The 24,665-nt window shown below is 42.1% G+C and overlaps 1 protein-coding gene across 1 annotated transcript; it reads left to right on the forward strand.

Annotated features, from left to right (window-relative positions):
* Nucleotides 1–6,598: 6,598 nt before the first annotated feature.
* On the forward strand, nucleotides 6,599–22,968 carry LOC306913312 (uncharacterized protein; the record flags this gene model as incomplete). The annotated part of the gene is made up of 13 exons (XM_079489901.1): nucleotides 6,599–6,656; nucleotides 7,520–7,651; nucleotides 9,015–9,208; nucleotides 9,728–9,845; nucleotides 12,164–12,317; nucleotides 13,579–13,781; nucleotides 15,083–15,682; nucleotides 17,136–17,168; nucleotides 17,498–17,533; nucleotides 18,275–18,892; nucleotides 19,149–19,181; nucleotides 21,596–22,237; nucleotides 22,697–22,968. The coding sequence occupies 13 exons, from the start codon at nucleotides 6,599–6,601 to the stop codon at nucleotides 22,966–22,968; spliced, it is 3,093 nt and encodes a 1,030-aa protein (XP_079346027.1).
* Nucleotides 22,969–24,665: the final 1,697 nt, after the last annotated feature.

Genomic DNA, 24,665 nt, shown 5'->3' on the forward strand with positions numbered 1-24,665 from the left:
GGAAGTTACAATTATGCGCTAGCCTGGCCTGCATGCCAGCATGCTTTCTGGTGGGGCGGCGCGCACGGAGCAAGCACTGGATAAATATTGGTTCACCGACATCGATTGTATACAAGTAAACAGTAAACATTGCTAAAGATGCGTTACAATTAAACAAGTATAAATAATTAGCATGAAACCTCAATGATAAATAATATCCATTACTCACAGCATATAGGAAACACAAACACCCCTCTCCTGCACAGCACTTAATTGGCCTCCTCCTAATCAAGGGAATTGCCACCAGCAGGAGAGACACTTAGCAAACAATCAGTGAACACTGAACATGTTGTATGGGTTATATGTAGGGTTGCCCCGTGACATTAATTACAATTTACAATTTACAATTTAGGCATTTAGCAGACGCTCTTAATCCAGAGCGATTTACATTAGGCAAGAACAAAAGTATGGGAATACATCACATATATAAAAGCATTTATCAAGAAACATGCGTAAGCTAAGAACGTAACTAGAACATATCTATATAATGACACTATACATATTAACTATACTATACATATATACTATACTATGCTATACATATGTACTATGATGTGCTATGACTACATACAATGCAATTATTGTGCTGTCTACATGACATGCTATAAGTCTGTTTCAAATGCTATCTAAGTCTAAAAAGTGCTATCTAAGGGGGTAGGATAAGTGCTATGGGCCATGATGGAGTCTGAAAAGGTGGGCTGAAGTGGTGAATGTAGGTTTTGGGTCCGAGATGTAGTGGAGTAGAAGTAAACTATTGGAAATACTCATGTAAAGTACACATACCTCAATATTGTACAGTACAGTAGTTATGTAATGCCTTACTTTTCAGGCCCGTTGAGAACTCTATACGAAAGACGCTTACAGGTGTGTAACACCTCATTCTACACTGCCAGCGATGCGAGCGAGCGAACGATGAAATCTCATTAGAATGCTGTATGTTTTTCAACGAGACCGTCCTGACGCACCGCGAGCGACAGCGCGCCGTGCAGCGATGTTGTCCAGGGGCGTGCGGAGAGTGTTACAGAGGCATGGGTGTTGAAATTCCGTAAAACGGCACTTTTGGACTAAAATATCGGATCTACTTGCTCTCAACGCCGGGTCGCAGCGCGACGCGTTGTGAGCTTCGCTACTTTTGCAGTCAGGGGCTGAAATTACGTAAGAGGGCACTTTTGGAAGAAAATAGCGGATCTACAAGCTCTCAACGTGACGCGTTGAGAGCTTGTAGATCTGCTATTTTCCAGGCGCGACCCCGCACTCGTTGGCTACTGGAGATGCGGCGATGACATGGATTTCTAAACAAATTCTTTCAACACAAAATGCTGCGATCAAGATCAGGAGAGTTCTGGGGAAAAAAAGCAATTCTCGCGTATGGGGCATGGGGCTGAGCCGCTGAAGCCCCCTTTGATGTCTATGTGTGCACGTGCCTGACGTCGTCCACCTCTCCTATATTGGCTCCCAGGGTCTCTATTTGAGCGAGGTTTTAGCAGCGGCCCCAAACACTGTTATCGGTCGAGATTTACACGCTACCATAACTAGCGATGAAGCTCGTTATAATGTTTTATTGATAACGATCACCTTATCGATCAGGCTTATCGAGCCGTGTTCATATCGAGCCCACTATCGAGCATTTTCTATTATTTTGTGGAAAGACGGGAGACAAAAATTCTGAACAGAACCAGTATTTGACGGAATTAAGGCAATTGACCTTTTTACCAATACAAAAATATTAACCCATTTAGGCCTGATGTCGAAATTAATAAAAAGTATCTGAAAGAATATATGTTCAATTTTCAAAGATTTGTGCATTTTCACTATTTTTCAAAAATAGCAGACCTACAAGCTCGTAGCGCGCCACTCGGTGGCGCGCTACGAGCTTGTAGATCTGCTATTTTTCAATAGCCAAAGTACAACGTAATGCGTAAAACACCAAAAGGGGTTCCCGCCCTTAAATAAACTGTTAACTGGTTAATATGTGTACAGTGACTGTAAAAGCGTCATTTTGTTTGCCCAGACAGTGCTGGTTGGCACTGGTATCAATACACTTTTTGGCCGACATCTTTGTGCCAGCATGGATGATTACATTTATTTCCTGATCGCCTCTTGTCTTGATTGTTTAAACATGACGTCATGGGCCGCTATGCTCGATAACAGGCTTGATAAGCCCAAAGCTTATTGATACTGGGTACTCAATAAGCTTGTATAAGGGCCTTTCTGTGTGGAGTTTGCATGTTCTTCCAGTGTCCCCTAGGGTAGATACCCTCACAAAAACATGCAGTAATCCTGGTCTCTAAACTACCTCCCCCTGGCCAGCCGGGGCACCTGATGGAGGGGAAAGGAACTGGTCGGAATAACGTGTTCCTTCCACGCGCTACGTCCGGCCGGGGAAATTCCCCCCTGTCAGGTGAAAAGTAGCAGCTTGGAAGGAGGCATGAGGTCAGTCCGCTGCCCCCCCAGGTTGGCAGAGGAAGTGTAGCGCCCAGGATTACATTAGATAATTGGCACTGGGTGATAAAACTGGGTTGCAAAATCGTGGGATAAAAATTATTAAAAAAAATAAAATAAAAAAAATAAGCTTGTTATCGGATTTTTTCGGGGTATTTGTTATCGAGCTCCATCCCTAACCATAACGCAATGACCGACACGCCATATCAGGACAGTTTTCCGCACGCCGTAGGAGCACTGGCTCCTTGCCTTATCCCATTTTGGGCGGGAACCCCTTTTGGTGTTAGCATTATGTTATGCTTTAGCTATTGAAAAATAGCAGATCTACAAGCTCATAGCGCGCCACCGAGTGGCGCGCTACGAGCTTGTAGGTCTGCTATTTTTGAAAAATCGAAGAACGACTGACATAGAAACATAGCTTTTTCAGAAAACTGTCAGGATGTAGAAGACATTTTTAGAATCTGATCTCAGGTCAGAATGGATTATTTGTAGATGAGGTGTATGCAACTGCAGTGAGTTATGGGAGTCCAGGAAAATTCTAAAGTTTGCGAATCTCTGATCTTCTACCACAATATAGTGGAAAAAACCTTTCCAAAACAACTCAGATGATTGTTTAACTTTATTTGGAGGCTTACTGTAACTGTTTGGCCTTATTGCCGTCTCTGTACTGTCATGAGACTGCTGTTGGCTTTCAATCACCACGGTCAATTAATGTCAGCTGTGCTGCAAACTGCAGAATAGGCTACCTTGTATGTGTCCAGGGCTCGTGACACACTGCTGCAATATTAATTTGTATAAATATGACACCGTTTAACCAATCCAATCCAACTTTATTTATGAAGCACATTTAAAAACTACAGAGTTGACCAAAGTGCTACAAGTATAATTGTTGGTATATAGGCATTAACAACAAAATAAAAACATACAAATAAAACAAGAGTACAAAAATCTCATAGCATGGCACCGAGTGCCGCGCCACAAGCTTGTAGATCTGCTATTTTTGAAAAATCGTGAAAATGTGGCACAAATCTTTGAATATTCTTTCAGAGCGAAGGTTTTTAACTCAAATACTTGCTTCTGGGGGGGTTCCCTAGCTGGAACAACATATTTTCAGATGGGGGTCGGCGGCCAATTCATATACTTTTTCGGGGGTCCTTGACATGAAATACTTTGAAAACCACTATGATATAGAAACATAGGTTTTTCAGAAAACTGCCATGATTTCATTCAGAAGACGTTTTGTAGAATCTGGTCTCAGTCCTAAATGGGTTAAAAAACGCGGAAGAGACGCCTGGGCTAGGCGTTTTCTGGATGCGACTGTCTGGTTATACCCTTTTGGGAGCAATACCTGAGAAGGCGGCCAACCACTTCACCCCTTTTTCTTGCTTATTTTAATGATGTTTAGGACAGGGGTTCTCAACCCGTGGGTCGCGACCCCTCGGGGGGTCGCCAAATAATTTTAGGGGGTCCCCAAATTATTTAAAAAAAAAAAAAAAAAAAGAAAAGATTTTTTTTAAATTTTATTTTCACGATTTTTCAAAAATAGCAGACCTACAAGCTCCAAAAGGGGTTCCCGCCCAAAATGGTTTAAGGTTATTGTAGCAGTCAATTTATATTGGGGGTCGGGAGGGGGCGGGGCGGGGGTCCCGAGACATTGCCAAAGCATTTCCGGGGGTCCCCGGCCAAAAACGTTGAGAACCCCTGGTTTAGGACACAAGAAACACTTTCCTGGGGGTTTTTTTGTGTGTGTAATATGTTTTTTTTAATATAACCTGTCATGAAAATGTGGTCTCACTTCCTTCCTGGACTACAAAGTCACATCTACATGCAGCCTCGCCCTCGGATTGCCAGAAGACAACCTTTCTGGTCTATGTCACTTCTTACTTCTGCTCTGTGGTTATTACCGCCTCCCCCACTCTCTCTCTCTCTCTCTCTCTCTCTCTCTCTCTCTCTCTCTCTCTCTCTCTATTTTGAAACACCACACATGCCTGTAAGAGACACACACGCATGCAGGCGCGCGCACACACACACACACACACACACACACACACACACACACACACACACACACACACGCACGCAGGCACGCACGCACGCACGCACGCACACACACACACACACACACACACACACACACACTCGCAGGCACGCACGCACGCACGCACACACACACACACACAGGCACACACGCAGGCACGCACACACACACACACGCAGGCACGCACGCACACACGCGCGTGCACGCAGGCACACACACACACACACACACACACACACACACACACACACACACACACACACACACACACACACACACACACACACACACACTGCAGGCAAATACTTAGTAGACTTTTAAACTCCTGATCATTTGTACAGTTATTCAGTTGAATTGTGATTTTAATGTTTTGAATGTGAAATCATTACAAAGGTCCCAGTAAAGTAAAGTAAGGTAAGGAAACTATAGGACAATGAACCTATCATGTGTTTAGTTTAAATGACATCTTAATCTATACATTACATTATATTCTTACCATTGTGGTCAACACAATGAGCCCAAGTAACATGAGAACTAACCAACATACTGTTAACTGTATGTGTACATGGAAACGTAAAGTTGAGCAATCGGACCTGCGCATCCTCAAACGAGAAAGTGTTTCCTTTTTTTTCTTTTTTTTGTAACGCATTTTCACCCCTGTGTAAATATCTAATGTGATCCTGGGCTCTACACACCCTCCTCCAACCTAGTCCCCATATATGGGGGACATGGGGAGAGCAACGGACTTGAACTCATGCTTCCTTCATGCCTGTGGAGTGTCCAAGTTGCTCCTTTACACCTGACAGGGGGGAGTTTCCCTGGTTGGACGTAGCGCGTGGAAGGAACACGTTATTCCAACCAGTTCCTTTCCCCTCCATCAGGCGCCCCAGCTGGCCAGGGGGAGGCAGTTTAGAGATCAGGATTACTGCATGTTTTTTGTGAGGGTACCTACCCTATAGGGGACACGGGGAGAACATGCAAACTCCACACAGAAAGTGTTTCCTGTTCCTGTTCAAGTCTAGTGGTGTGTCACGTCCTGTCAGAGCTGGTTAGACCACACCACAGCTCACTCTGTTCTGTCACATCACTGAGGAGGACGTATATGTCTTCTTAGACTATTCAGCACAACAAGGCCAGGTAAGAACTTCATACATGTCCTTGAAATTAAGATATGGAATCAATCCAGAACTGGAGTCATTTAGGGACCCGTCCACCCTTATTGTAGATGGCTATTATTATTATTATTATTATTTATTATTATTTACAGTGTTGATCTTTTTTCTGCTACACATTCTTTTTGGGTATTGACAATTTTAGTCTTTAATATATATAATAATATATAATATAAAAAATAATCACACCCGTGTGAACTGAGTGGTGCATGGTCTTATATAGCCTGATCAGCTGTGGTCTGACGTAATGTCAGTGACCATGGTAACCATGCTCACCTGTGCACGGACACGTACACAGGTACACAGGTACACAAACATAGATACAGACAAAGCTGGTTGTTGGAGTGGTTTGCACCACTCAAAAATGAGAGAAAGTAAGACCAGTATGCACAAACTATAGAAACTGTGTGTGTGTGTGTGTGTGTGTGTGACACTGTGTGTGTGTGTGTGTGTGTGTGTGTGTGTGTGTGTGTGTGTGTGTGTGTGTGTGTGTGTGTGTGTGTGTGTGTGTGTGTGTGTGTGTGTCTGTGTGTGTGTGTGTGTGTGTGTGTGTGTGTGTGTCTGTGTGTGTGTGTGTGTGTGTGTGTGTGTGTGTGTGTGTGTGTGTGTGTGTGTGTGTGTGTGTGTGTGTCTGTGTGTGTGTGTGTGTGTGTGTGTGTGTGTGTGTGTGTGTGTGTGTGTGTGTCTGTGTGTGTGTGTGTGTGTGTGTGTGTGTGTGTGTGTGTGTGTGTGTGTGTGTGTGTGTGTGTGTGTGTGTGTGTGTGTGTGTGTCTGTCTGTGTGTGTGTGTGTGTGTGTGTGTGTGTGTGTGTGTGTGTGTGTGTGTGTGTGTGTGTGTGTGTGTGTGTGTGTGTGTGTGTGTGTGTGTGTGTGTGTGTTTCCTATAGACTTCTGTTCACGTGACAGAGATGAAGAAGATATGGAAGAAGATGAAAAGTAAACGAGCAGAGAAGACCTCATCTGCAGGTTAACCAATCAATGATTAATATGATAATATTGTCCCGAGGATAATAATTCTAAAGTAATATGAGATCATTCTTGACTATCTCTCTTGTATTTCCAGGCTCCAGTAAAAAACCCTCAGATATGAGAATTATACTTATACTGGGATATAAAACATCAGGTTCAGAGCAGTTTAATTTAGAGACAACAGGTCAGTGTGAGAAGAGATAATAGTGCAAAATAGTTTTGATGTCACATATAGAAGGGTGGAAATGGAATTGGTTGTTTTTTTACTAGGCCTATATAACTTTGTAATGCTACTGAGGTTTGTGCGCAACACTTTTGAAAACATAGATCTTGCATTGTAGGTCTGAGCTGAGAGGCCCTTTTTGATGTCAAAAGTCAAGTCGCCTTATTTCAAGTGGCAGATTCCCATTTAAAATTTAAATTATATATTTTTAGGGGCATCATGTGATCTACCTGCACAGCCTTTGTGATCTACTGGTAGATCACGATCTACCTTTTGGGCACCCCTGGTCTAGGAGGTATCCATTGGGCAGTTCATTGAGAGTGAAGGGGGGGGTGCGTGACATGAAAAGGCTAATGGTGGTGCTATGGTTTTATTTTTTAAATATATTAACATATTATCATGCCAATAAATGGAAAGTATATGCAGAATATGGCCTATGCTGCATATATATGCCATAATCAGGGTCATATATGTGTATATATAGGAAAGATATGTCTCTATATAGCTTATGCAATTGTTATTTCCTAGCGTCAGTCGTGAGGTAACAGGGGGTGCATGGCCAAAACGGTTTGGGAACCGCTGATTCGTCATTGAGACCCTTAATATTTAACAAAATTTGCTATATTGTAACCGGCAGATTACCTACATGTACCCGATGAAGGGCCTCATCAACCCCAGTACCGCAGTTTGCCCCTGCTGGGCACCAGCTCCACCGCTGGTGTACAGAGGAAGGTGAAGAAAGAACGAGGGAGCATCAGGTCAAAGATGGGTATGTAATTATTGTCATCGAATAGGTATATATAGGTATAGGTGGCTGCCATAAAACAAATCAGCAAATCCTTCGTTGTTAACGGCATTTTATCAATGTGGCCAAAATGTAAGAAATATTGTAAAATTCCAAAGAGTACATCTGTCCTTTCACCTGTTTCTCATAACCCGGACTTACCGGCAAGTCTAAGTGAGATTGGTCTGCAAAGGTGGACTAACAAAGGTTTTAACAATTTGGGCTGTCTACTCAGTAGTAGGCTACAAACATTAAGTCCTTTTCAGAGGTGAAGGAGGAATTTGGTCTGTCTTCCACAAACTCATTTCAGTACTTACAATAAGACACTTTTTACAATCTTTGATTAGGAAAAACATGTTTAGGTCTCACATAGATGAGATAGAACAATGCATCATCAACACCCAATCTATGTCAAAATGTACTTCTAATATTTATAAAACTCTTAATGGTAGAGTGACATCATCCTTCCAGCCTCTGAAAAGGATATGGGAAAAAGATTTAAATGTTGTTATTGGTCAGGAAACATGGACAACAATATGCGCAAAAGTAAATCTATCTTCACTTACTCCTAGAATCCTGGAACATAATTACAAGTTCATTTTCAAAACATATTTAACCCCTGTTTGTCTAAACAAAATGTCCAGGGAGAACTCTCCCCTATGTAACAGATGTAAACTACATTTGGGTACCTACCCGCATATGTTCTGGTTTTGTCCAAAAATAAAACCTTTTTGGCAAATAATTCACGATCAAATGGAAAAAAATCTAATCTGAAGAAATCTCCTCTGTTATATCTCTTGGGGGCTGACCCAAATGTAAATATGAACTCTGCCCATAGGAAACTATTTGATCTATTTAGATTCTTAGCAAAGAAATGTATCTTAATTTTATGGAAGACAGATGAGCTACCTTCAGAACATATGTCGACGGCCCAAATAATGTCACTACTACCACTTGAGAGACTTAAATATGAAACACAAAATAAGCCAGATGTATTCGTAGAGGTATGGACCCCCTTTTTGGACTATATTGAAGAGCGCAGTTGATTCTATGTAGGACGAAACCCACCATCACTTTGCACACATGCATTCCACTTCCACAACCCTGTACCACTTGGGAATTATTATTATATTTTCTTTTCCTTTTTCTTTCATTTTCTTTGTTTTTAATTGTTGTTCTTATATATATTATTGTATATTACTTTTGTTTAAGTAACTGTCTTGTATTGTCTTGTACTGTAAGTCTGTGTTGTCTTTGTGTCTATGTAAAAAAGAAGAAAATCCTCAAAATAAATGATGATAAAAAATAAAATAAAAATCAGCAAAGCGTTTCATCTCTCCTCCTCCAGCTAAAGAGAAAACGGCGCCTGCCGATTTGTCTTCCCCCTCTTCACCGGCTCTGGAGCCTCATGAGGAAGATCGGAGGAGGAAGATGAGCCGCAGGTCAGAGGTGATCCAGGAGCTGCTGCAGTCGGAGAGGGATTTCCTCGCAGACATGGAGCTGTGCATCAGAGAGGTGGTCAGACCCCTCAGAGAAAAACAGGTACAATTGGTCTTGCGTCATGAAACTCAGAGCACAACAGTGAGTCTGAAAAATGATCTATCATCTTCTTCTAATCGACCTTCTGCTATCTCTCCAAAGTGTTATTCAAAGTTGCATATACTTTTCAGTGTTTAATTTAATAGCGTCTGCATTGGTGGTTTAGTATTAGTCATGATTTAAAAAATCCTAGTCACATCCGTTGACCATAAAACATGGGAAAACAGTACACAAGAAAACCAGTAAGCGCTGTTTGCCTTTGTTAAAGGGGCATTCCACTCATTTTCAACATTTTACTATGTCATTAATATACCTTAGAGCTGTTGTGTGGAAATAGTGAAAAAGTCCCCCCATTCCTAGAACTGTAATTATGAAAAAAATCATTAACAGGGTGAAACACATCTTGATGACTGAATGGGGGGACTTTTTTACTATTTCCACACAACAGCTCTAAGGTATATTAATGACTGAGCGTTTACTGTTAAGTTGCATGTATTTCACAATGGCATTTCCTCCTGTAAGGTGGTGGACGTCGACCGTCTCTTCACCAACATGGAGACAGTGTGTGAGGTCTCTGCAGCTCTGCTCAACAGACTAGAGCAGGCCACTGCAAAAACGGACCCAGAAGCAGTACTCATAGGTAAATCCCATGAATTCAGAAACTATGATAGATAGATAGATTCTTTATTTATGTGTCATGCAAACCAAGGTGCCCAGCCCACATGGACTTATAGGACACACCATACAAATCATTGCTTCAATATTGCACAAGTGTACAAAAAACACTTTTTTTCCCACACAAACGAAACATTCTGCCTTTTTTCCCACGCTTTGCATAAAAAAATCTGCTAAAGCAAAAATACCTTTCCTAAAGCAAAATTCGAGTCCTCTAACCAGAAAAAGTTAACACAGATGGTTGTCATTTTACAAAATAATACAAAATTCTTAATTCTTCATATAATGGGCAGTAAAACAAAAATGAATTGCATTTTCAATTTCTTTGACAAAAATGTAAAAAGAACCACCGCTCATCCGCTGAAAAAACTTAAGTAAGGTGCTGGAGCCACAAAGGGAACATGAGAAAAATAAAGGGAAGCTCCGCACACTCAGATCTGCGCACAATCAATGTATTTATTTAGCAAGCTTTCGGTCTACTGACCTTCTTCAGGCATCAATTTTTCAATTTTCAATTTCTTTCAAATCACACACTAAACGCATTCAGAACACATTCATTCAGAACCGGACGCAGAAGCAGTACTCATAGGTAACTCCCATTCATTCAGAAACTATGCATTCAGAACACATTCATTCAGAACCGGACGCAGAAGCAGTACTCATAGGTAACTCCCATTCATTCAGAAACTATGCTTTCAGAACACATTCATTCAGAAGCGGACCCAGAAGCAGTACTCATAGTTACTGAAACAAATCCGATAACAAGCTTATTGAGTATACCAGGGCTGGACTGGGACAAAAATTCGGCCCGGTCATTTTCGCGTGAATTTGGCCCAGACCCGCCTACCACAACCAGCGCGCAGATAGCAGAAACTCTACCGCACGCTCCGTCGAGGCACACACAAACAAACAAGCCCTAATACCACCTCTTTTACAGAACAACATAAATGATACAAACCAACAGACAACTACACAACCCTTTGTAGAGGGTTTATTTGTCACTCACTGATACAGGTACAGTGAAATTATCATGATGGCACTGGCAGAATGGCAGCACGCCCGGACCTTTCCTGGTGGCCTGCCGCCTATTGGCCTGTTTTTTTTTTTTAAAGTCATGGCGGCCCACTACGGTCGCGGCCCACCGGGAATATGCCCGGTACGACCTGTGGCCAGTCCAGCCCTGGAGTATACCCGTTATCAAGCCTGTTATCGAGCATAGCGGCCCATGAAGCAATCATGTTTGAACAATCAAGACTTAAGAGTCGATCAATAAATAAATGTAATCATCCATGCTGGCACAAACATGTCGGTCTAAAGCCCTAACCACACCAGAGGGTCACCTTGCAACTTACTTGCAACCATTATTCCCAATGGCATGTTGCAAGGAGTTGCATTGGTGTTTGTTTGTTGCAAGGCAGGGACGTGCAGAGAGTGTCAGAGAGGCAGGGGCTGAAATCCCGTAAGAGGGCACTTTTGGACAAAAATAGCAGATCTACAAGCTCACAGCGCGCCGCGCTGCGACCCGTTGAGAGCTTGTAGATCAGCTATTTTCGGGGTGCAAACCAGCACTCTTTAGCTAGTGGAGATGCGGTGCAACGACATGGATTTCTAAACAAATTTGTTCAATGCAAAATGCTGTGTTCAAGTTCAGGAGAAAAGCAATTCTCCAGAATTCTGCCTTTCCGCATGGCATGGAAAGGAGTGTCATTTGCATGTCTTTCACCGTAGTAAATGCTGCAATCGATATCTGCTAACCATGCAGCGCTGCATATACCAGTTATCAGTTTCTATAATATTATTTTATTGGTAAAAAGGTCAATTGCCTTTGGTCTGTTAGAAAAGTGCTGTATTTGAAGGCCCCTAGTAAGAGATACTGGTTCTGTCTGGAATGTATTGTCTCCCCGTCTTTCCACAAAATAATAGAAAATGCTCGATAGTGGGCTCGATAAGAACCCGGCTCCATCCCTACCCCTTTTGGTGTTTTAACTAACCATTATATGTTATACTTTGGCTATTGAAAAATAGCAGATCTACAAGCTCATAGCGCACCACCGAGTGGCGCGCTATGAGCTTGTAGGTCTGCTATTTTTGAAAAATCGTAAAAATGCGGAACAAATCTTTGAATATATATTCTTTCAGAGTTTTTTCAGAGTTTTTTTTATTTTGACGCCAGGCCTAAATGGGTTAACTGCATTCATTCACTATATCAAGTGGCGGAACACTAGTTGTATCACCGTGCAAGTAAAGTAACATGAAGTTTACTTTTTCTTTTTATTGTTTAAGGAGACATTTTTGTTCACGCTAAGGCTGCTCTGGAGGATGTGTATAAGATATATTGCTACCGTCACGATGACGCCAACCAGTCACTGAAATCCTATGAGAAAGAGGAAGAGATACGAGAGCATTTCATCACGTGTGTTTTAGCACTAAACCTAAAGTAAGTGCTGTTATCTCTCTCTTTTTTTTAAAATGTTTGTTTGTGGCTTTCGCCTTTATTTTATATTTTTTATAGAGGGATAGACAGTAGGCTGACGGGAAATGGGGATGGAACTGGGGGGGGGGGTGACATGCAGTAAAGCATCGGGAGTCGAACCCGCGGCACACTGCCAGACTGGGCTACCAGTCAGGGTGCCTGGACCGCTGAGCCACGGCCCAGGCCTAAATGAAGTTACTTCTTTCTTTTGTAGTATACTGAACTTGTCATTTATCACCTGCTTAAAGATCCCAGTGTAGCCTACTATATCTAGTGTCCCTTTAACCCTTTCATTTATGCCTTTTTCTTCTTCTTTTTGTTTTCCTTTTGTCTACTTGTCTACTATTATGATGTCTTTTTTCTTCTTTTTTGTATTCCATTTTGTTATGTCGATGCTTCTGCTTTATGTCTTGATTTTGTATTATGTGTTGTGTTTTTGAGTGGTGCAACCTAACCTATGTCCCGATGTTTAGAGTACCAATAGGGGGTGCTGTTGCACCACTTGGTTCAGACTGGTCTGATTTTTCTGTTTCTGTATGACTACACTGTGGTGCTCACATAAAATAAAAAACAAAGTATGAAAAAATAATTCATGTCATTCATTTATGTTGTCTTACAGGAAAGTATATGGCCATGAGTAAGTATATATCATGTCACATACCTTTCACAAAACCTTTGAGTTTTGTCCTTTTGATTTTAAGATCACAAGCATAGCTCTTTTATTGTTTTGTTCTACTTTATTTTTGCTTATCGTGTGTTTGTATAATTTATGTTCCATAACATATAGCAAGTCTATTTTTATTACAATTCACGTTTCCTGTGGTGGACATTTTTGTCAATATTAAATTTTTGCCACAGACATACAACATGAGCCCTGCATGACCATAACAGGTCTGTAACTCTGAGAGTGTATACAAATGGAACCAAATGGACCCTTTCCGGGTCCATTTGGTTCCTGTTGTACACTCTCACAGATAAGGGGGTCCTTGAAAATTAAACATTTGAGAACCACTAGTTGTGGACTGTGAATAAAACCTGACTTGACATTCAGTAACTGGGTCTTATGATCAAAATAAGAACATTATAATGGTGTGTAAAAAACTATAGAATTTATAGGACCACTTCTTCACTGTGTATGTACCTTTGTCCAGCACCAGCCAAGAACTGGATGTGCGCACGCCACCTGCTTTTTAAATTTGTAACCGTGTGCTCACTGTCCGACAAGCCTGTGTGCTCACAAGCCCGACCTGCTGGACATGGGGTCTCTTCTCGTCAAGCCAGTCCAGAGGGTCTCGAAGTACCCACTGCTGCTGGGTGAACTGTGGCAGGCCACACCTGATGACCACCCCGACAAGCGGCCTCTACAGGAGGCCTTCAGCGCCGTCACCATCATCAATGTCAACATTGGCCCAACAAAATGGCCCCAGGGTTAGTGTCGAAGTGTCCTTGAGCAAGACACTGAACCCCTTGCTCCTGATGTGCTGGTTGGTGCCTTGCATGGTTTCTGCTGCCATCAGTGTATGAGTGTGTGTGAATGGGTGAATTGATGCGCAATCTATATGTAAAGCGCCTTGGATAAAGGCGCTATATAAATGCACCATTTACCATTTACTGTACGTGTATAGCCTGGGTTACTTATTCCAAAGGAACATATAGGCTTACCCATGTGCAAAAAAACCCTCTCCCGTCACCCACTACAGCTGCTTCATTCATAATGTAATGACACAAACAAATACAAACTAGCAGATCGCTCTAAAAACTAAATAACAAAATAGGTGAATTGGAGAAAAAATATTCTAAGTGAAATAAAACTAAATAAAAATGAAAATCACAAAACATTGTTGCATCGCAATGCATTGTGAGCTTGTAGATCTGCTATTTTCACAACTTTTTTGACACTCTTGTATGATGAAGTGTAGGGCGTTAATTCATGAAAATACAATGTGTTTTATTTGCTAAATATATAAAATTCACAAGATTTGGTAACCCTTCCTTTTACAGTACAGTAATTATCCTGTGAATACTTTCTTTACGTGGTACCTGATAGTTCGAAAAATAGACAATTACTGGATGAATTATCAGGTAGTTACCATTTCATCACCTGATAATTGTACAAGGAAGGGTTACGGGAGATTTTACAGGTCCAAAATCTAATATGTAGCCCATTTACATGAAGCCCATAAGCTCTTGAAAATGTTTTCATGAATTTGTGGATCTGAACTATGAGTGAGAGACAACTCTTTATGACTGTAGTTCACTGCTTCTCAAACATGTTCATGTCAAGGACCTACATATTGATATGGATTTGACCACAGACCCCCAACTGAAATCATGTTGTGCCAGGGACCCCCCTAAGAGAAGATTTGGCACGATGTTTCAACAAAATAGCGGATCTGCAAGCTCCACAACATGCCGCATATATCTGTTATTTTGAAAGTGCTGTTCCTCATTTTAATGGGGACGTCTTGAAACCTGCAATATTTGTTTTTAAATGTATTGTAGTGAAATTCACAAGTATCCCCAACAAAAAACAAAGACAAAATAGTAGGTAAAATAGCCTACATATACTAAAAACAATATTGAGTTCTCGAGTAAATGTACTTTGTTACTGTCCACGCACGCACGCACACGCGCGCGTGCGCACACGCACACGCACACGCACACGCACACACACACACACGTTTCATTTATTCTTTCTTATATTTCAGGTGATGACCTCCATCTGCCAGACATGAAGATGATACTTCTGGGATATAAAGGTTCAGGGAAGAGTACATCAGGAAACACCATCCTGGGTTCAGAGCAGTTCAGTTTAGAGACGACAGCTCAGTGTGAGAAGAGACAGGGAGACGTAGCAGGGAGACGTCACGTCACCGTGGTCGACACTCCGGGATGGTGGAGCGAGGACCCCCTAAACGAAACACCCGAGCAGATCAAACAGGAGATAGTTCATAGTGCATCTCTGTGTCCTCCAGGTCCACATGCTCTCCTCCTGATTATAGCAGCAGGATTCTCACATACCGCTGATGTCTATAAGCACATAGAGGAGCACGTGCAGCTTCTAGGTCAGACAGCGTGGAGTCACACTGTGATACTGTTCTCCGGTGGAGACCTTCTAGAGGGTAAATCCATTGAGCAGTTCATTGAGAGTGAAGGAGAGGCCCTGCAGAGGCTTGTAGAGAAATGTGGGAACAGGTACCATGTCTTCTACAATAAGAACAGAGGTGATGACGCTCAGGTCACAGAGCTGTTAGACAAGATAGAGGAGATGGTGGCAGGAAATGAAGGTCGTTGTGGAACAGGAAGTCTGGCAACACCGACACCTGACAGTGAGTATAATTTAACGCGTATATCTATTCTACGTCCGAGCATAGACATGGCAACGCACCGCCTGCTTCTGATTGGCCTACCGACACTGCCGGCCTTAGCAGAGTTTCCTCCGAGGTGGAAGATACATGCTGGATAGTCTGCCGCGAGGTTACTCCGTGGTGGGAAATAAATAAATATAATGCAATATAATACAAGAGAATGACTAATATTGTTTATGCCGTTGGCCTGTTTATAACATTATTGTAGTGTAAAATCACACCTGTGTGAACTGAGTGGTGCAAATCCCCCCCCCCCCCCCCCCCCTCTCTCTCTCATTAGCAGGCAACAGTGCAGCACTATCTCTCTCTCTCTGTTTCTGGCACAACAGCGCCACTTTTGGTACTCATTGGTACTGGTGCTCATAGTCACACACAAACATGAACACACGGTTGAACACACGGTTGACACGGACATTGCTGTTCCTTGGAGTGGTTATACACCACTCAAAAAGTTCTTGTATGTGACTCCCTTTTCCCCTGATCTTTATCTTTTTTAGCATAATAGTATTTAGTTCAACACTAACACTTTAATTTAGAACACAGCCAAATCCAAGTACATTCAATCAAAGCAAACGACACAAAAGTTTAGTTTAGTTATTAGTTTGCCTCTTCTACAAAAATTAAGTTACAAGTCACTGCCGCGCGTGCCAATAAAGCTGCCATTCTCTTGTACTTTATTATTTCCCACCACGGAGTAACCTCGCGCATCGGAGGACAGTCAGTTGTGACCATGGGGGCTAGACCTTAGAGTATATATGAATAGAGACGGCATCCGAGTTCTCCTCCCATCCACTTGCATTAAGTTGCTCAAAAGCGCATGAGGCGATTTCACTGTGCATTCTGGGTAGGAACAGAGTGCATTCTGGGATGGATTGGGCCCAAACACATGAACGCGCTGCCACTGACTATCATTGCAGGCATTCAGCGTTCACGTGTCATCGTGAACGTGCACAATGATAGTCAACGGACCAGCGCGTTCATGTGTTTGGGCCCATGCTGCAATATCAAATTCGGCCACTATGTCCATTTCGCCTCAGGGTTTCATCCGGGTGCCGTCTATCAGTGTCGGTAGGGTCGGTATAGGCCAATCAGAGGCAGGTGGGGCGTTACCATGTCTATGCTCGGACGTAGAATAGATATAAGCTAATTTAACTGTCGGTCTTCTATTGAACATAATGCTAACATGCTAACAATTGTATTCAGGCTACCCCCCCCCCCCCCCCCCCCATATAAATGTATAAATTAACAAACAAATAAATCTTAAGAAAATATAAAGACAGTGAAAATAGCAGATCTGCTTGTGAAGCTTGTAGATCTGCTATTTTATTTTCACATTATTTGACATTAGGCTGGTAATTCATGGTCCACTTCTGTATTTTATTTTAATATGTGAATTATGTCTTATTTCTTACAGCACAGTCCAAAGGAACGGCCTCAAGTGTCCCAGGTGAGTGCAATTTAAAGGAGTGCATTTAAGGCGTAATCTGATTTTATTATATCCAACAACCAGTGGTAGAGGCAAAAGATAAAGCCTAAGACCCAGGGCGTTTTTTCTTTCTTTTTCTTTTTTTTACCTGCTACCTGTATCACTCGTTATTGAATCACCTGTTTCTGTTTGATATACAGTAGGTGAAAACTGTGAAACAAGCTGCCAACATTGTTCATTTAGCTCTTCTGATCCCATAGCCTGGCAGGATGATCGCTCTGTGAATCAAACTTCATTAGCATACATTAGCTTTTGTGTTCATTTCATTTAATCACTTTTATTTCTTCCAGCGCAATCCGACGGAGCAGCCTCCTCTGTTCCTGCAGGTGAGAGCTGTTCAAACTGGCTGATGTTTCATTTAGGGATTTAAAGGCATCTTCAGTGATTTCACTTAATTCAAATATCACTTTTTTGTGAGAATCCTCCCTACTATAGAGTGTGCTGACCATATAAGGAGTTCCTCCCTGTCCTCAGTTCACCCCTGGGGTCAAAAAAGCTTAGGTTAATTTATTATTATTTTTTTTGTGGCTTTCCCCTTTATTTTATATATTTTATGGAGGAACAGACAGTAGGCTGACAGGAAATGGGGAGAGAGATGGGGGGAAGACATGCAGTAAAGGCCGTAGGGATCGGGAGTCGAACCCGCGGCACACTGCCAGACTGAATTGCCAGCCAAGGTGCCTGGACCACTGAGCCATGGCCCAGGCCAGGTTTAGTTTTGACTAGAGGGCCCATCCAATCAGGATAGAGAGGGGCCTTCCTCCAATCATGACCGAGCAGAGGCGGGCCTTGGTGTGCGTGCAGTTGGCCTGTGGCGCGTCCCCCGACTGTAGAGCATGCATGTGCACATTTTGTTACCGGGCGGACCAGGGTTTTTTCCAAATCACCCGAATCACTGAATACTCCTTTAACTTCTAATCGTATAGCTTGTTCTTTCAGGTCAGGACAACATCTCATATGTTCCATGTTAGTCCAGACTAACATGGAACATGTTTTTCCTCATCTCTGAGAAGATAAGTGTGTATAGGGCAGGACTTCCGTTGTACTTATTCTTTCTTATATTTCAGGTGATGACCTCCATCTGTCAGAGATGAGAATGATACTTCTGGGACCTAAAGGTTCAGGGAAGAGTTCATTAGGAAACACCATCCTGGGTCCAGAGCAGTTTAGTTTAGAGACAACAGCTCAGTGTGAGAAGAGACAGGGAGACGTAGCAGGGAGACATGTCACATTGGTCGATACTCCAGGATGGTTTATTAATGTCCCTCTAAACACAACATCTGAGCTGACCAAAGAGGAGATAGTTCATAGTCCATCTCTGTGTCATCCAGGACCACATGCTCTCCTCCTGGCTATAAGAGCAGGAACCTCATATCCAGCTGATTGGTGTAAAAACATAGAGGATCACATGCAGCTTCTCAGTGAGAGTGTGTGGAGTCACGCTATGATACTGTTCTCCTGTGGAGACTATCTAGGAGGTCTATCCATTGAGCAGTTTATTGAGATTGAAGGAGAGGCCCTGCAGAGGCTTGTGGAGAAATGTGGGAATAGGTATCATGTCTTCAACAATGTGAAAGGTGGTGATGACACTCAGGTCACAGAGCTGTTAGACAAGATAGAGGAAATGGTTGCAGGAAATGATGGTCATTGTGGAACAGGAAGTCCAGCAACACCAACACTTGACAGTGAGTATTTTTGTCTTCTATTGAACATAATGCTAACATGCTAACGATTGTATAGGTCAAAGTTCAGGCTAAATGACGTAGCAACCAGTAGTGCTCAACTCCAGTAGGCTACTTGAGTCATCGATCCTGGTCAAATATTACTCCAGCTTTCTGATCCCATAGCCTGGCAGGATGATCGCTCTGAATCACAACACGTCATTCTCTCTCTCTCTACTTTTGTGTTTTAATTTAATTTCAACACTTTTATGTCTTCCAGCACAATCCGATGGAGCGGCCTCGTCTGTTCCAGGTGAGAGCTGTTCAAACTGGCTAGACTAAACGGAGATGTTTCATTTAGGGATTTAACTTCTAATTGCATAGCTTGTTCTTTTAGGACAGATGTTCTTTGTTAGTCCAGACGGAAGCTTGTTCCCAGGCTTTTCTCGTCGGTGGTGGGATCGAGGGAACCTGTCAAGGACACGACTCTCTGGTGTGTGGGTGGAATTGGTTGGTGTGGGTGTTCCATCGCTTGGGTTCCCTTGTTTGGGTTGTTAAGGAGAAGAGCATCTGTGTCTGGAGGCCCTTTCTCTCAGCTCCTCTCCATCTGCATCTGTGTTGGAGGCCCATTCACTCAGAGCCTCTCCATCAGTACAATGAGTCTCCTGAAGAAGGACAGCAGCTACTGTATTGGACTTGGTCAGATATTGTTTTGGAGCACTGACAGACCACGATGCTCGATGGTCGGGATGTGTCCCGGAACCGGTTCTTGGAGTCTTAAGGCTCATATAGTCTGGATTTTCGGTGGTTAGGTGACCACCGAACTACAACATGACGTCACGAGCCGCGGTGAAGAGCAAACCACCTCCACCGCTCCAGCCCTTCTCTCTGTTTTTACTCACCACCGCTCAACGTTATTTCAGCTCCGGTGGTGACCACCGGAGCGGTGGTCACCTCACCACCGAAAATCCAGACTATGAATAGGCCTTAAGTCCATGAGCCAGAGTTCCAAAATTGGAACGTTAATTATGAATTGAGTGGGCAAAACTACACCTATATTAAATTTGTTTATAGGATCAATATAAGTACATTTATTTATATAACCCTTCCACAATAGTAGCTTTTTCATATTTTAAATTTTTTGAATATTTGTCTCCACCAGGCCGAAGGCATGGGGAGAGAGTATGTTTTGCACTCCGTCCGTGTGTGTGTGTGTGTCCGTCCGTGTGTGTGTCCGTCCGTCCGTCCGTCCGTCCGTCCTTCCGTCCGTCTGTTACCAGCTAATCTCCGGCACCGTTAACCTGGTCAATGCCAAACTTTGCACACACACTCCCTGGATGCCAACGATGAACCTCTGCCCCGCATTTTCCAGAACGGCCTGTTATAGCGCCACCATGAGGCAGCTTTTCACATTTTTTACCTAAAACTGCACCGATCTGCGTGAAACGTTGCATGCACACTCCCTAGAGGCCAAGGACAAACCTTTGACCTGCATTTTCCGCATCTGCCTTTTATAGCGCCACCAGGAGGCCGACTTTTGTAAAACACATTTTTTGATATTACTCCTCCAGATTCTGTCCAAAAATCTCACAAATCGTTACACAGTATCTCTATGGTCATGTGCTCAAGTCGGATCTGTCCGATATTTCATATTCCATCCTAATTGGCTATAATTGGCTTTCACAGTTTTCAAGATTGCCCCGTTTTGAACAAAAGCCTCAAATCATGAACGCAGCATGCAATTTACGTGAAATCTTTCACACATTTTCTTACTAGGCTGAGGAATATATCCCACCCTTTTCACATTGGCCTGTTATAGCGCCACCAACAGGTTGATTTTCGCAAAACACATTTTTGGAACAAAATGCCTCAAGTCATCCAATTGCCATCAAAGGCAAACATGTTTATATTACTCCTAAACATTTTGCCAAACATCTCACACAGTCCTATCCTCCTGGTGGAGACCTGTGCCCAGAAGGGCACTTTTTCTAGTTTCCTATATAATGCCAAATTTGCATATTTAAAATAAAAAAATTGGAATACAATAAATCATTGTCTTCGTGTAAGTAATCAACTGGGGAAGGTTCATGGTGATAACAATTTAATATACGTATAGTTTTGCCCACTCAATTCATAATTAACGTTCCAATTTTGGACTAAGAACCAAAAGTAACTGAACCGGTTCCCATTGGGAACCAACCGGTGGAAAAGGGGTCTGTGTCGGAAAAGTGTTGGTTTAAAACCCAATTCCCGCCAGCATTAATGAATCCCTCGATAGCGTATTGCCAAGGTTTTATCGTGCGTAACACTTACTTTGAAGAGTCAAATGACCAAATGCTGTGTGTGGTGTCTTCACCAGTTGTTCTCTCAGTCGGTGGTGGAAAAACCTGACCGCGAGTATCACAGCGCCTGCTACAGGCCATTGAAAAACCTTGTCTTCCCCAGAAACGGCCCCTCAATGTCGTTTCTGAGATAGAGGGCTTTGAATGCAGCCTATACAATGCAAGTGGATGCACGCGCATCTTCAAAATGGCTGCGGCCACTGTCCCACTTTGAGTGTTATGCTAACGAACGGTAGCTAATGATTCGATCAGATAAAAACATGGATTAAAGAATATAAACCCTGGAAAACGGGGGTTCCGGGTTTGGCAGGCTAAGGTACTAATTTAACACTACGGTTTCGCTGGGTTTGGCATACTTGACTTAGCGTTTTTCTTCCAACTTTAGAGAGCGACCAAGTCGAGACGCTCATGGCTCTACTGGAGGAGAGTGAGAGAGAACTGCAGAACACCATCACATCGATTGTGGTCCTGGAGGAGGAGTGCAAGAGAGAGCAGCAGAAAGTGACCCAGCTCCAGAGGGAGAAAGTAGAGAAGGTCGCAGCTCAAATGAAAGAAAGAGAAGACACCATCAAAGAGATGGAGGACAGTATAAAGACAGATCTACAAAAACTGACTCAGGAACAAAGGGACCATGTAGAGGTACTTGCAGCTCAAATGAAAGAAGAATACACCATCAAAGAGATGGAGGACAGAACGAGAGATCTACAAAAACGGACTCAGGAACAGAAGGACCACGTAGAGATGCTTGCAGCTCAAATGAAAGAAGAAGACACCATTAAAGAGATGGGGGACAGTGCGAGAGAGCAGCAGAAACTGACCCAGGACCAGAAGGACCACGCAGAGAAGCTCGCAGCTCAAATGAAAGAAGAAGAAGACGCCATCACAGTGATGGGGGAGAGCAAGCGACAGCAGCAGAAACTGACACAGGACCAGAGAGTCCACACAGAGAAGCTTGCAGCTCAAATGACGGAAATGAAGCGTGAACTGGAGAAGATCCACCAGAGACAGATGGAGGCAGACGAGAAACGTGAGTGAAGAATTGCTCTATAGACAGCCTAAGACTGTTGAGTTTATATTAACTTATTGAGATTACTGTACAATGTGTTAGTCTTTTGGGTGGTAGTATGCTGTAGTTAAATAATTTATTTGAAAGGACGTGTCACCACAGTATTTAGTTTGTGGAACTAAACCAAAATCCTATAGTTCCAATGTTGAACACACAAATCAGCTTTTTTATGCACTAAAACAGTGACTTTGAGAGCTTTGCCGGGTTTTAGTCGTATGTAAGTCAATTACTGTAGGAGACAATTAATCGATTAGCCAGATATTTGGCTCAGTTACAGAGTAACAGAGCCACATATCTCACTATTATAACATCATGACATGGTAACCATACAACCCAAACTTCTACCAAAGTATAAGTGAGCTTTGGTCATTTTATAATTACACCACTAATGACTAATGATGAAACAAATTCCCCTTCAAGGTGCTTATGCAACTCAGCAACATCCGACCCAGATCGTCACAGCAGGAGCAGAGAACAAGCCGAAGTCTGTGAGGAAGGTGTTCGTTCAAAGAATCTCAGATCTCATCCTGCACGAACTCCTGGACGAATTTCTGCAGAATGACATCGTCACTGATAAAGAAATGGACACTGCCATGGCGGAAAAGCTCAGTTCATTTATGATTGACATCATCAATCAGCTGGATCGTAACCTTAGTGAGGCACGGCAGCTGAAGCTGGTGCCTACCGATTAGCCTGACATGCTAACCCTACGGTTCCGGGTTTAGCCTGACATGCTAACCCTACGGTTTAGCCTGACATGCTAACCGTGTGTAAATGAGGTTTCCAGAACACCAGTTTCAGGGAAATGAGGGGAGATAAGAGCAGAGAAGTGTCAACAGATCATGGAAGATAGATAGACAACATTGTTATAAGCCTAATCAGGAACACAGATGGAGTCATTCTGTTTGACACTGTGAAACTCAAGGTGCTGGCCAGTATGCCAAATTAACTATTTCAATATTTTTGTTTATTTATTCTTATTCTTTATTTTTACTTTAATATTAATGTATACTAATGTCCTTTTATAATGTGCTAGCTCGGAGATGTGACACTGAATGACACATGTATTCATTGTAACCAGGAAGTAACATACAATGAATCATGGGTAGTGCTACATTAGCTTTGTTGTTTAGTGTAAAACACACTGAATGGCCATGTTGTTGAAATGTGTGTTACAAATAAAAAGGCCTTTCCATGATATTGTGAGTGTATGTGAAGAGAGTTTATATAATATCAAGTAACAGTAACATGATTGATTGATTGATTGATTGATTGATTGATTGAAAATTGTATTAACAGTTTGCAGAATGGGTACAGTTCAAGGATAGTACTGCTACTAGGATGAAACCAGAAAATAGCACTACAACTTCTAAGGGTACTCCATTTTCAATTCATCAAGACATACAAATATACACTTATATGCAGAAATTATATTCACGGTTAGGAAATAACGGAACACGTGTACAGTATCTTATTGATGAAATATGTGTGTGATGAGTGTGTAGTTGTGTACACCTCCCGAACCATCTTTGATTGATTGATTGAAGTAATTATTAACAGTATGCAGAATAGGTACATTTCAAGCACAACTCGATACAAGAACTATGTTAATTGTGGACACCATAAAGCATTACACTTGTTTAAAATAGGGTCCACCCTTTTCAATTCATCAGAGGCTTGATAACAATGAAAGTAGGAAACCAGTAGGCTACTACTACTTATAAATATATTAGGTCTACTATGGTTTCTGTTTTTCAAATTCATCAGAGGCTTGTTAACAATGAAAGTAGGAAACCAGTAGGCTACTACTACTTATAAACATATTAGGCCTACTATGGTTTCTGTTTACTACTTACACAAATCTATCACTATGGATAACAATGACACCTAATTGTCTCTGTTACTACTGAATATAAATCTATCACTACACCGGGTAACAATGGAACCTTGTGTTACTACTTGTTATCATGGTGCCTTGAACTGTTTCAAATGTCAGATTTGGCAGTAGCATCTGCATGAAGCATCAAAATTGATTTATTTTATTCATAAAGGTACAAGGAGTGAAATGTTGCATGGTGGAACATCAATATAGCCTAAAGATAATTATGAAATATATTGGATATAATGAAATGGGAAAAAATATTTTAATATAGAAATAAAGTTAAATTACTAAGGTATGATAAACATCTTAAGAGAATTAGATGCCAAATGACTGTCAGTCAGTCACCCAATTGTTTATAAACGATTATAGACAACATAATTATGTTAGTACTACTTGTACTAATTATGTTAGTAATCGTTAATTACGAATAGAGACAACACATTCTAATTCAGTTCAGATCAAACACAACTCGCACTCGCAGTGAGGGAGAACAGACTGTCTTTCCAC

This window comes from Electrona antarctica (assembly GCF_951216825.1).
Source record: "Electrona antarctica genome assembly, chromosome: 20".
Taxonomy (NCBI): domain Eukaryota; kingdom Metazoa; phylum Chordata; class Actinopteri; order Myctophiformes; family Myctophidae; genus Electrona; species Electrona antarctica.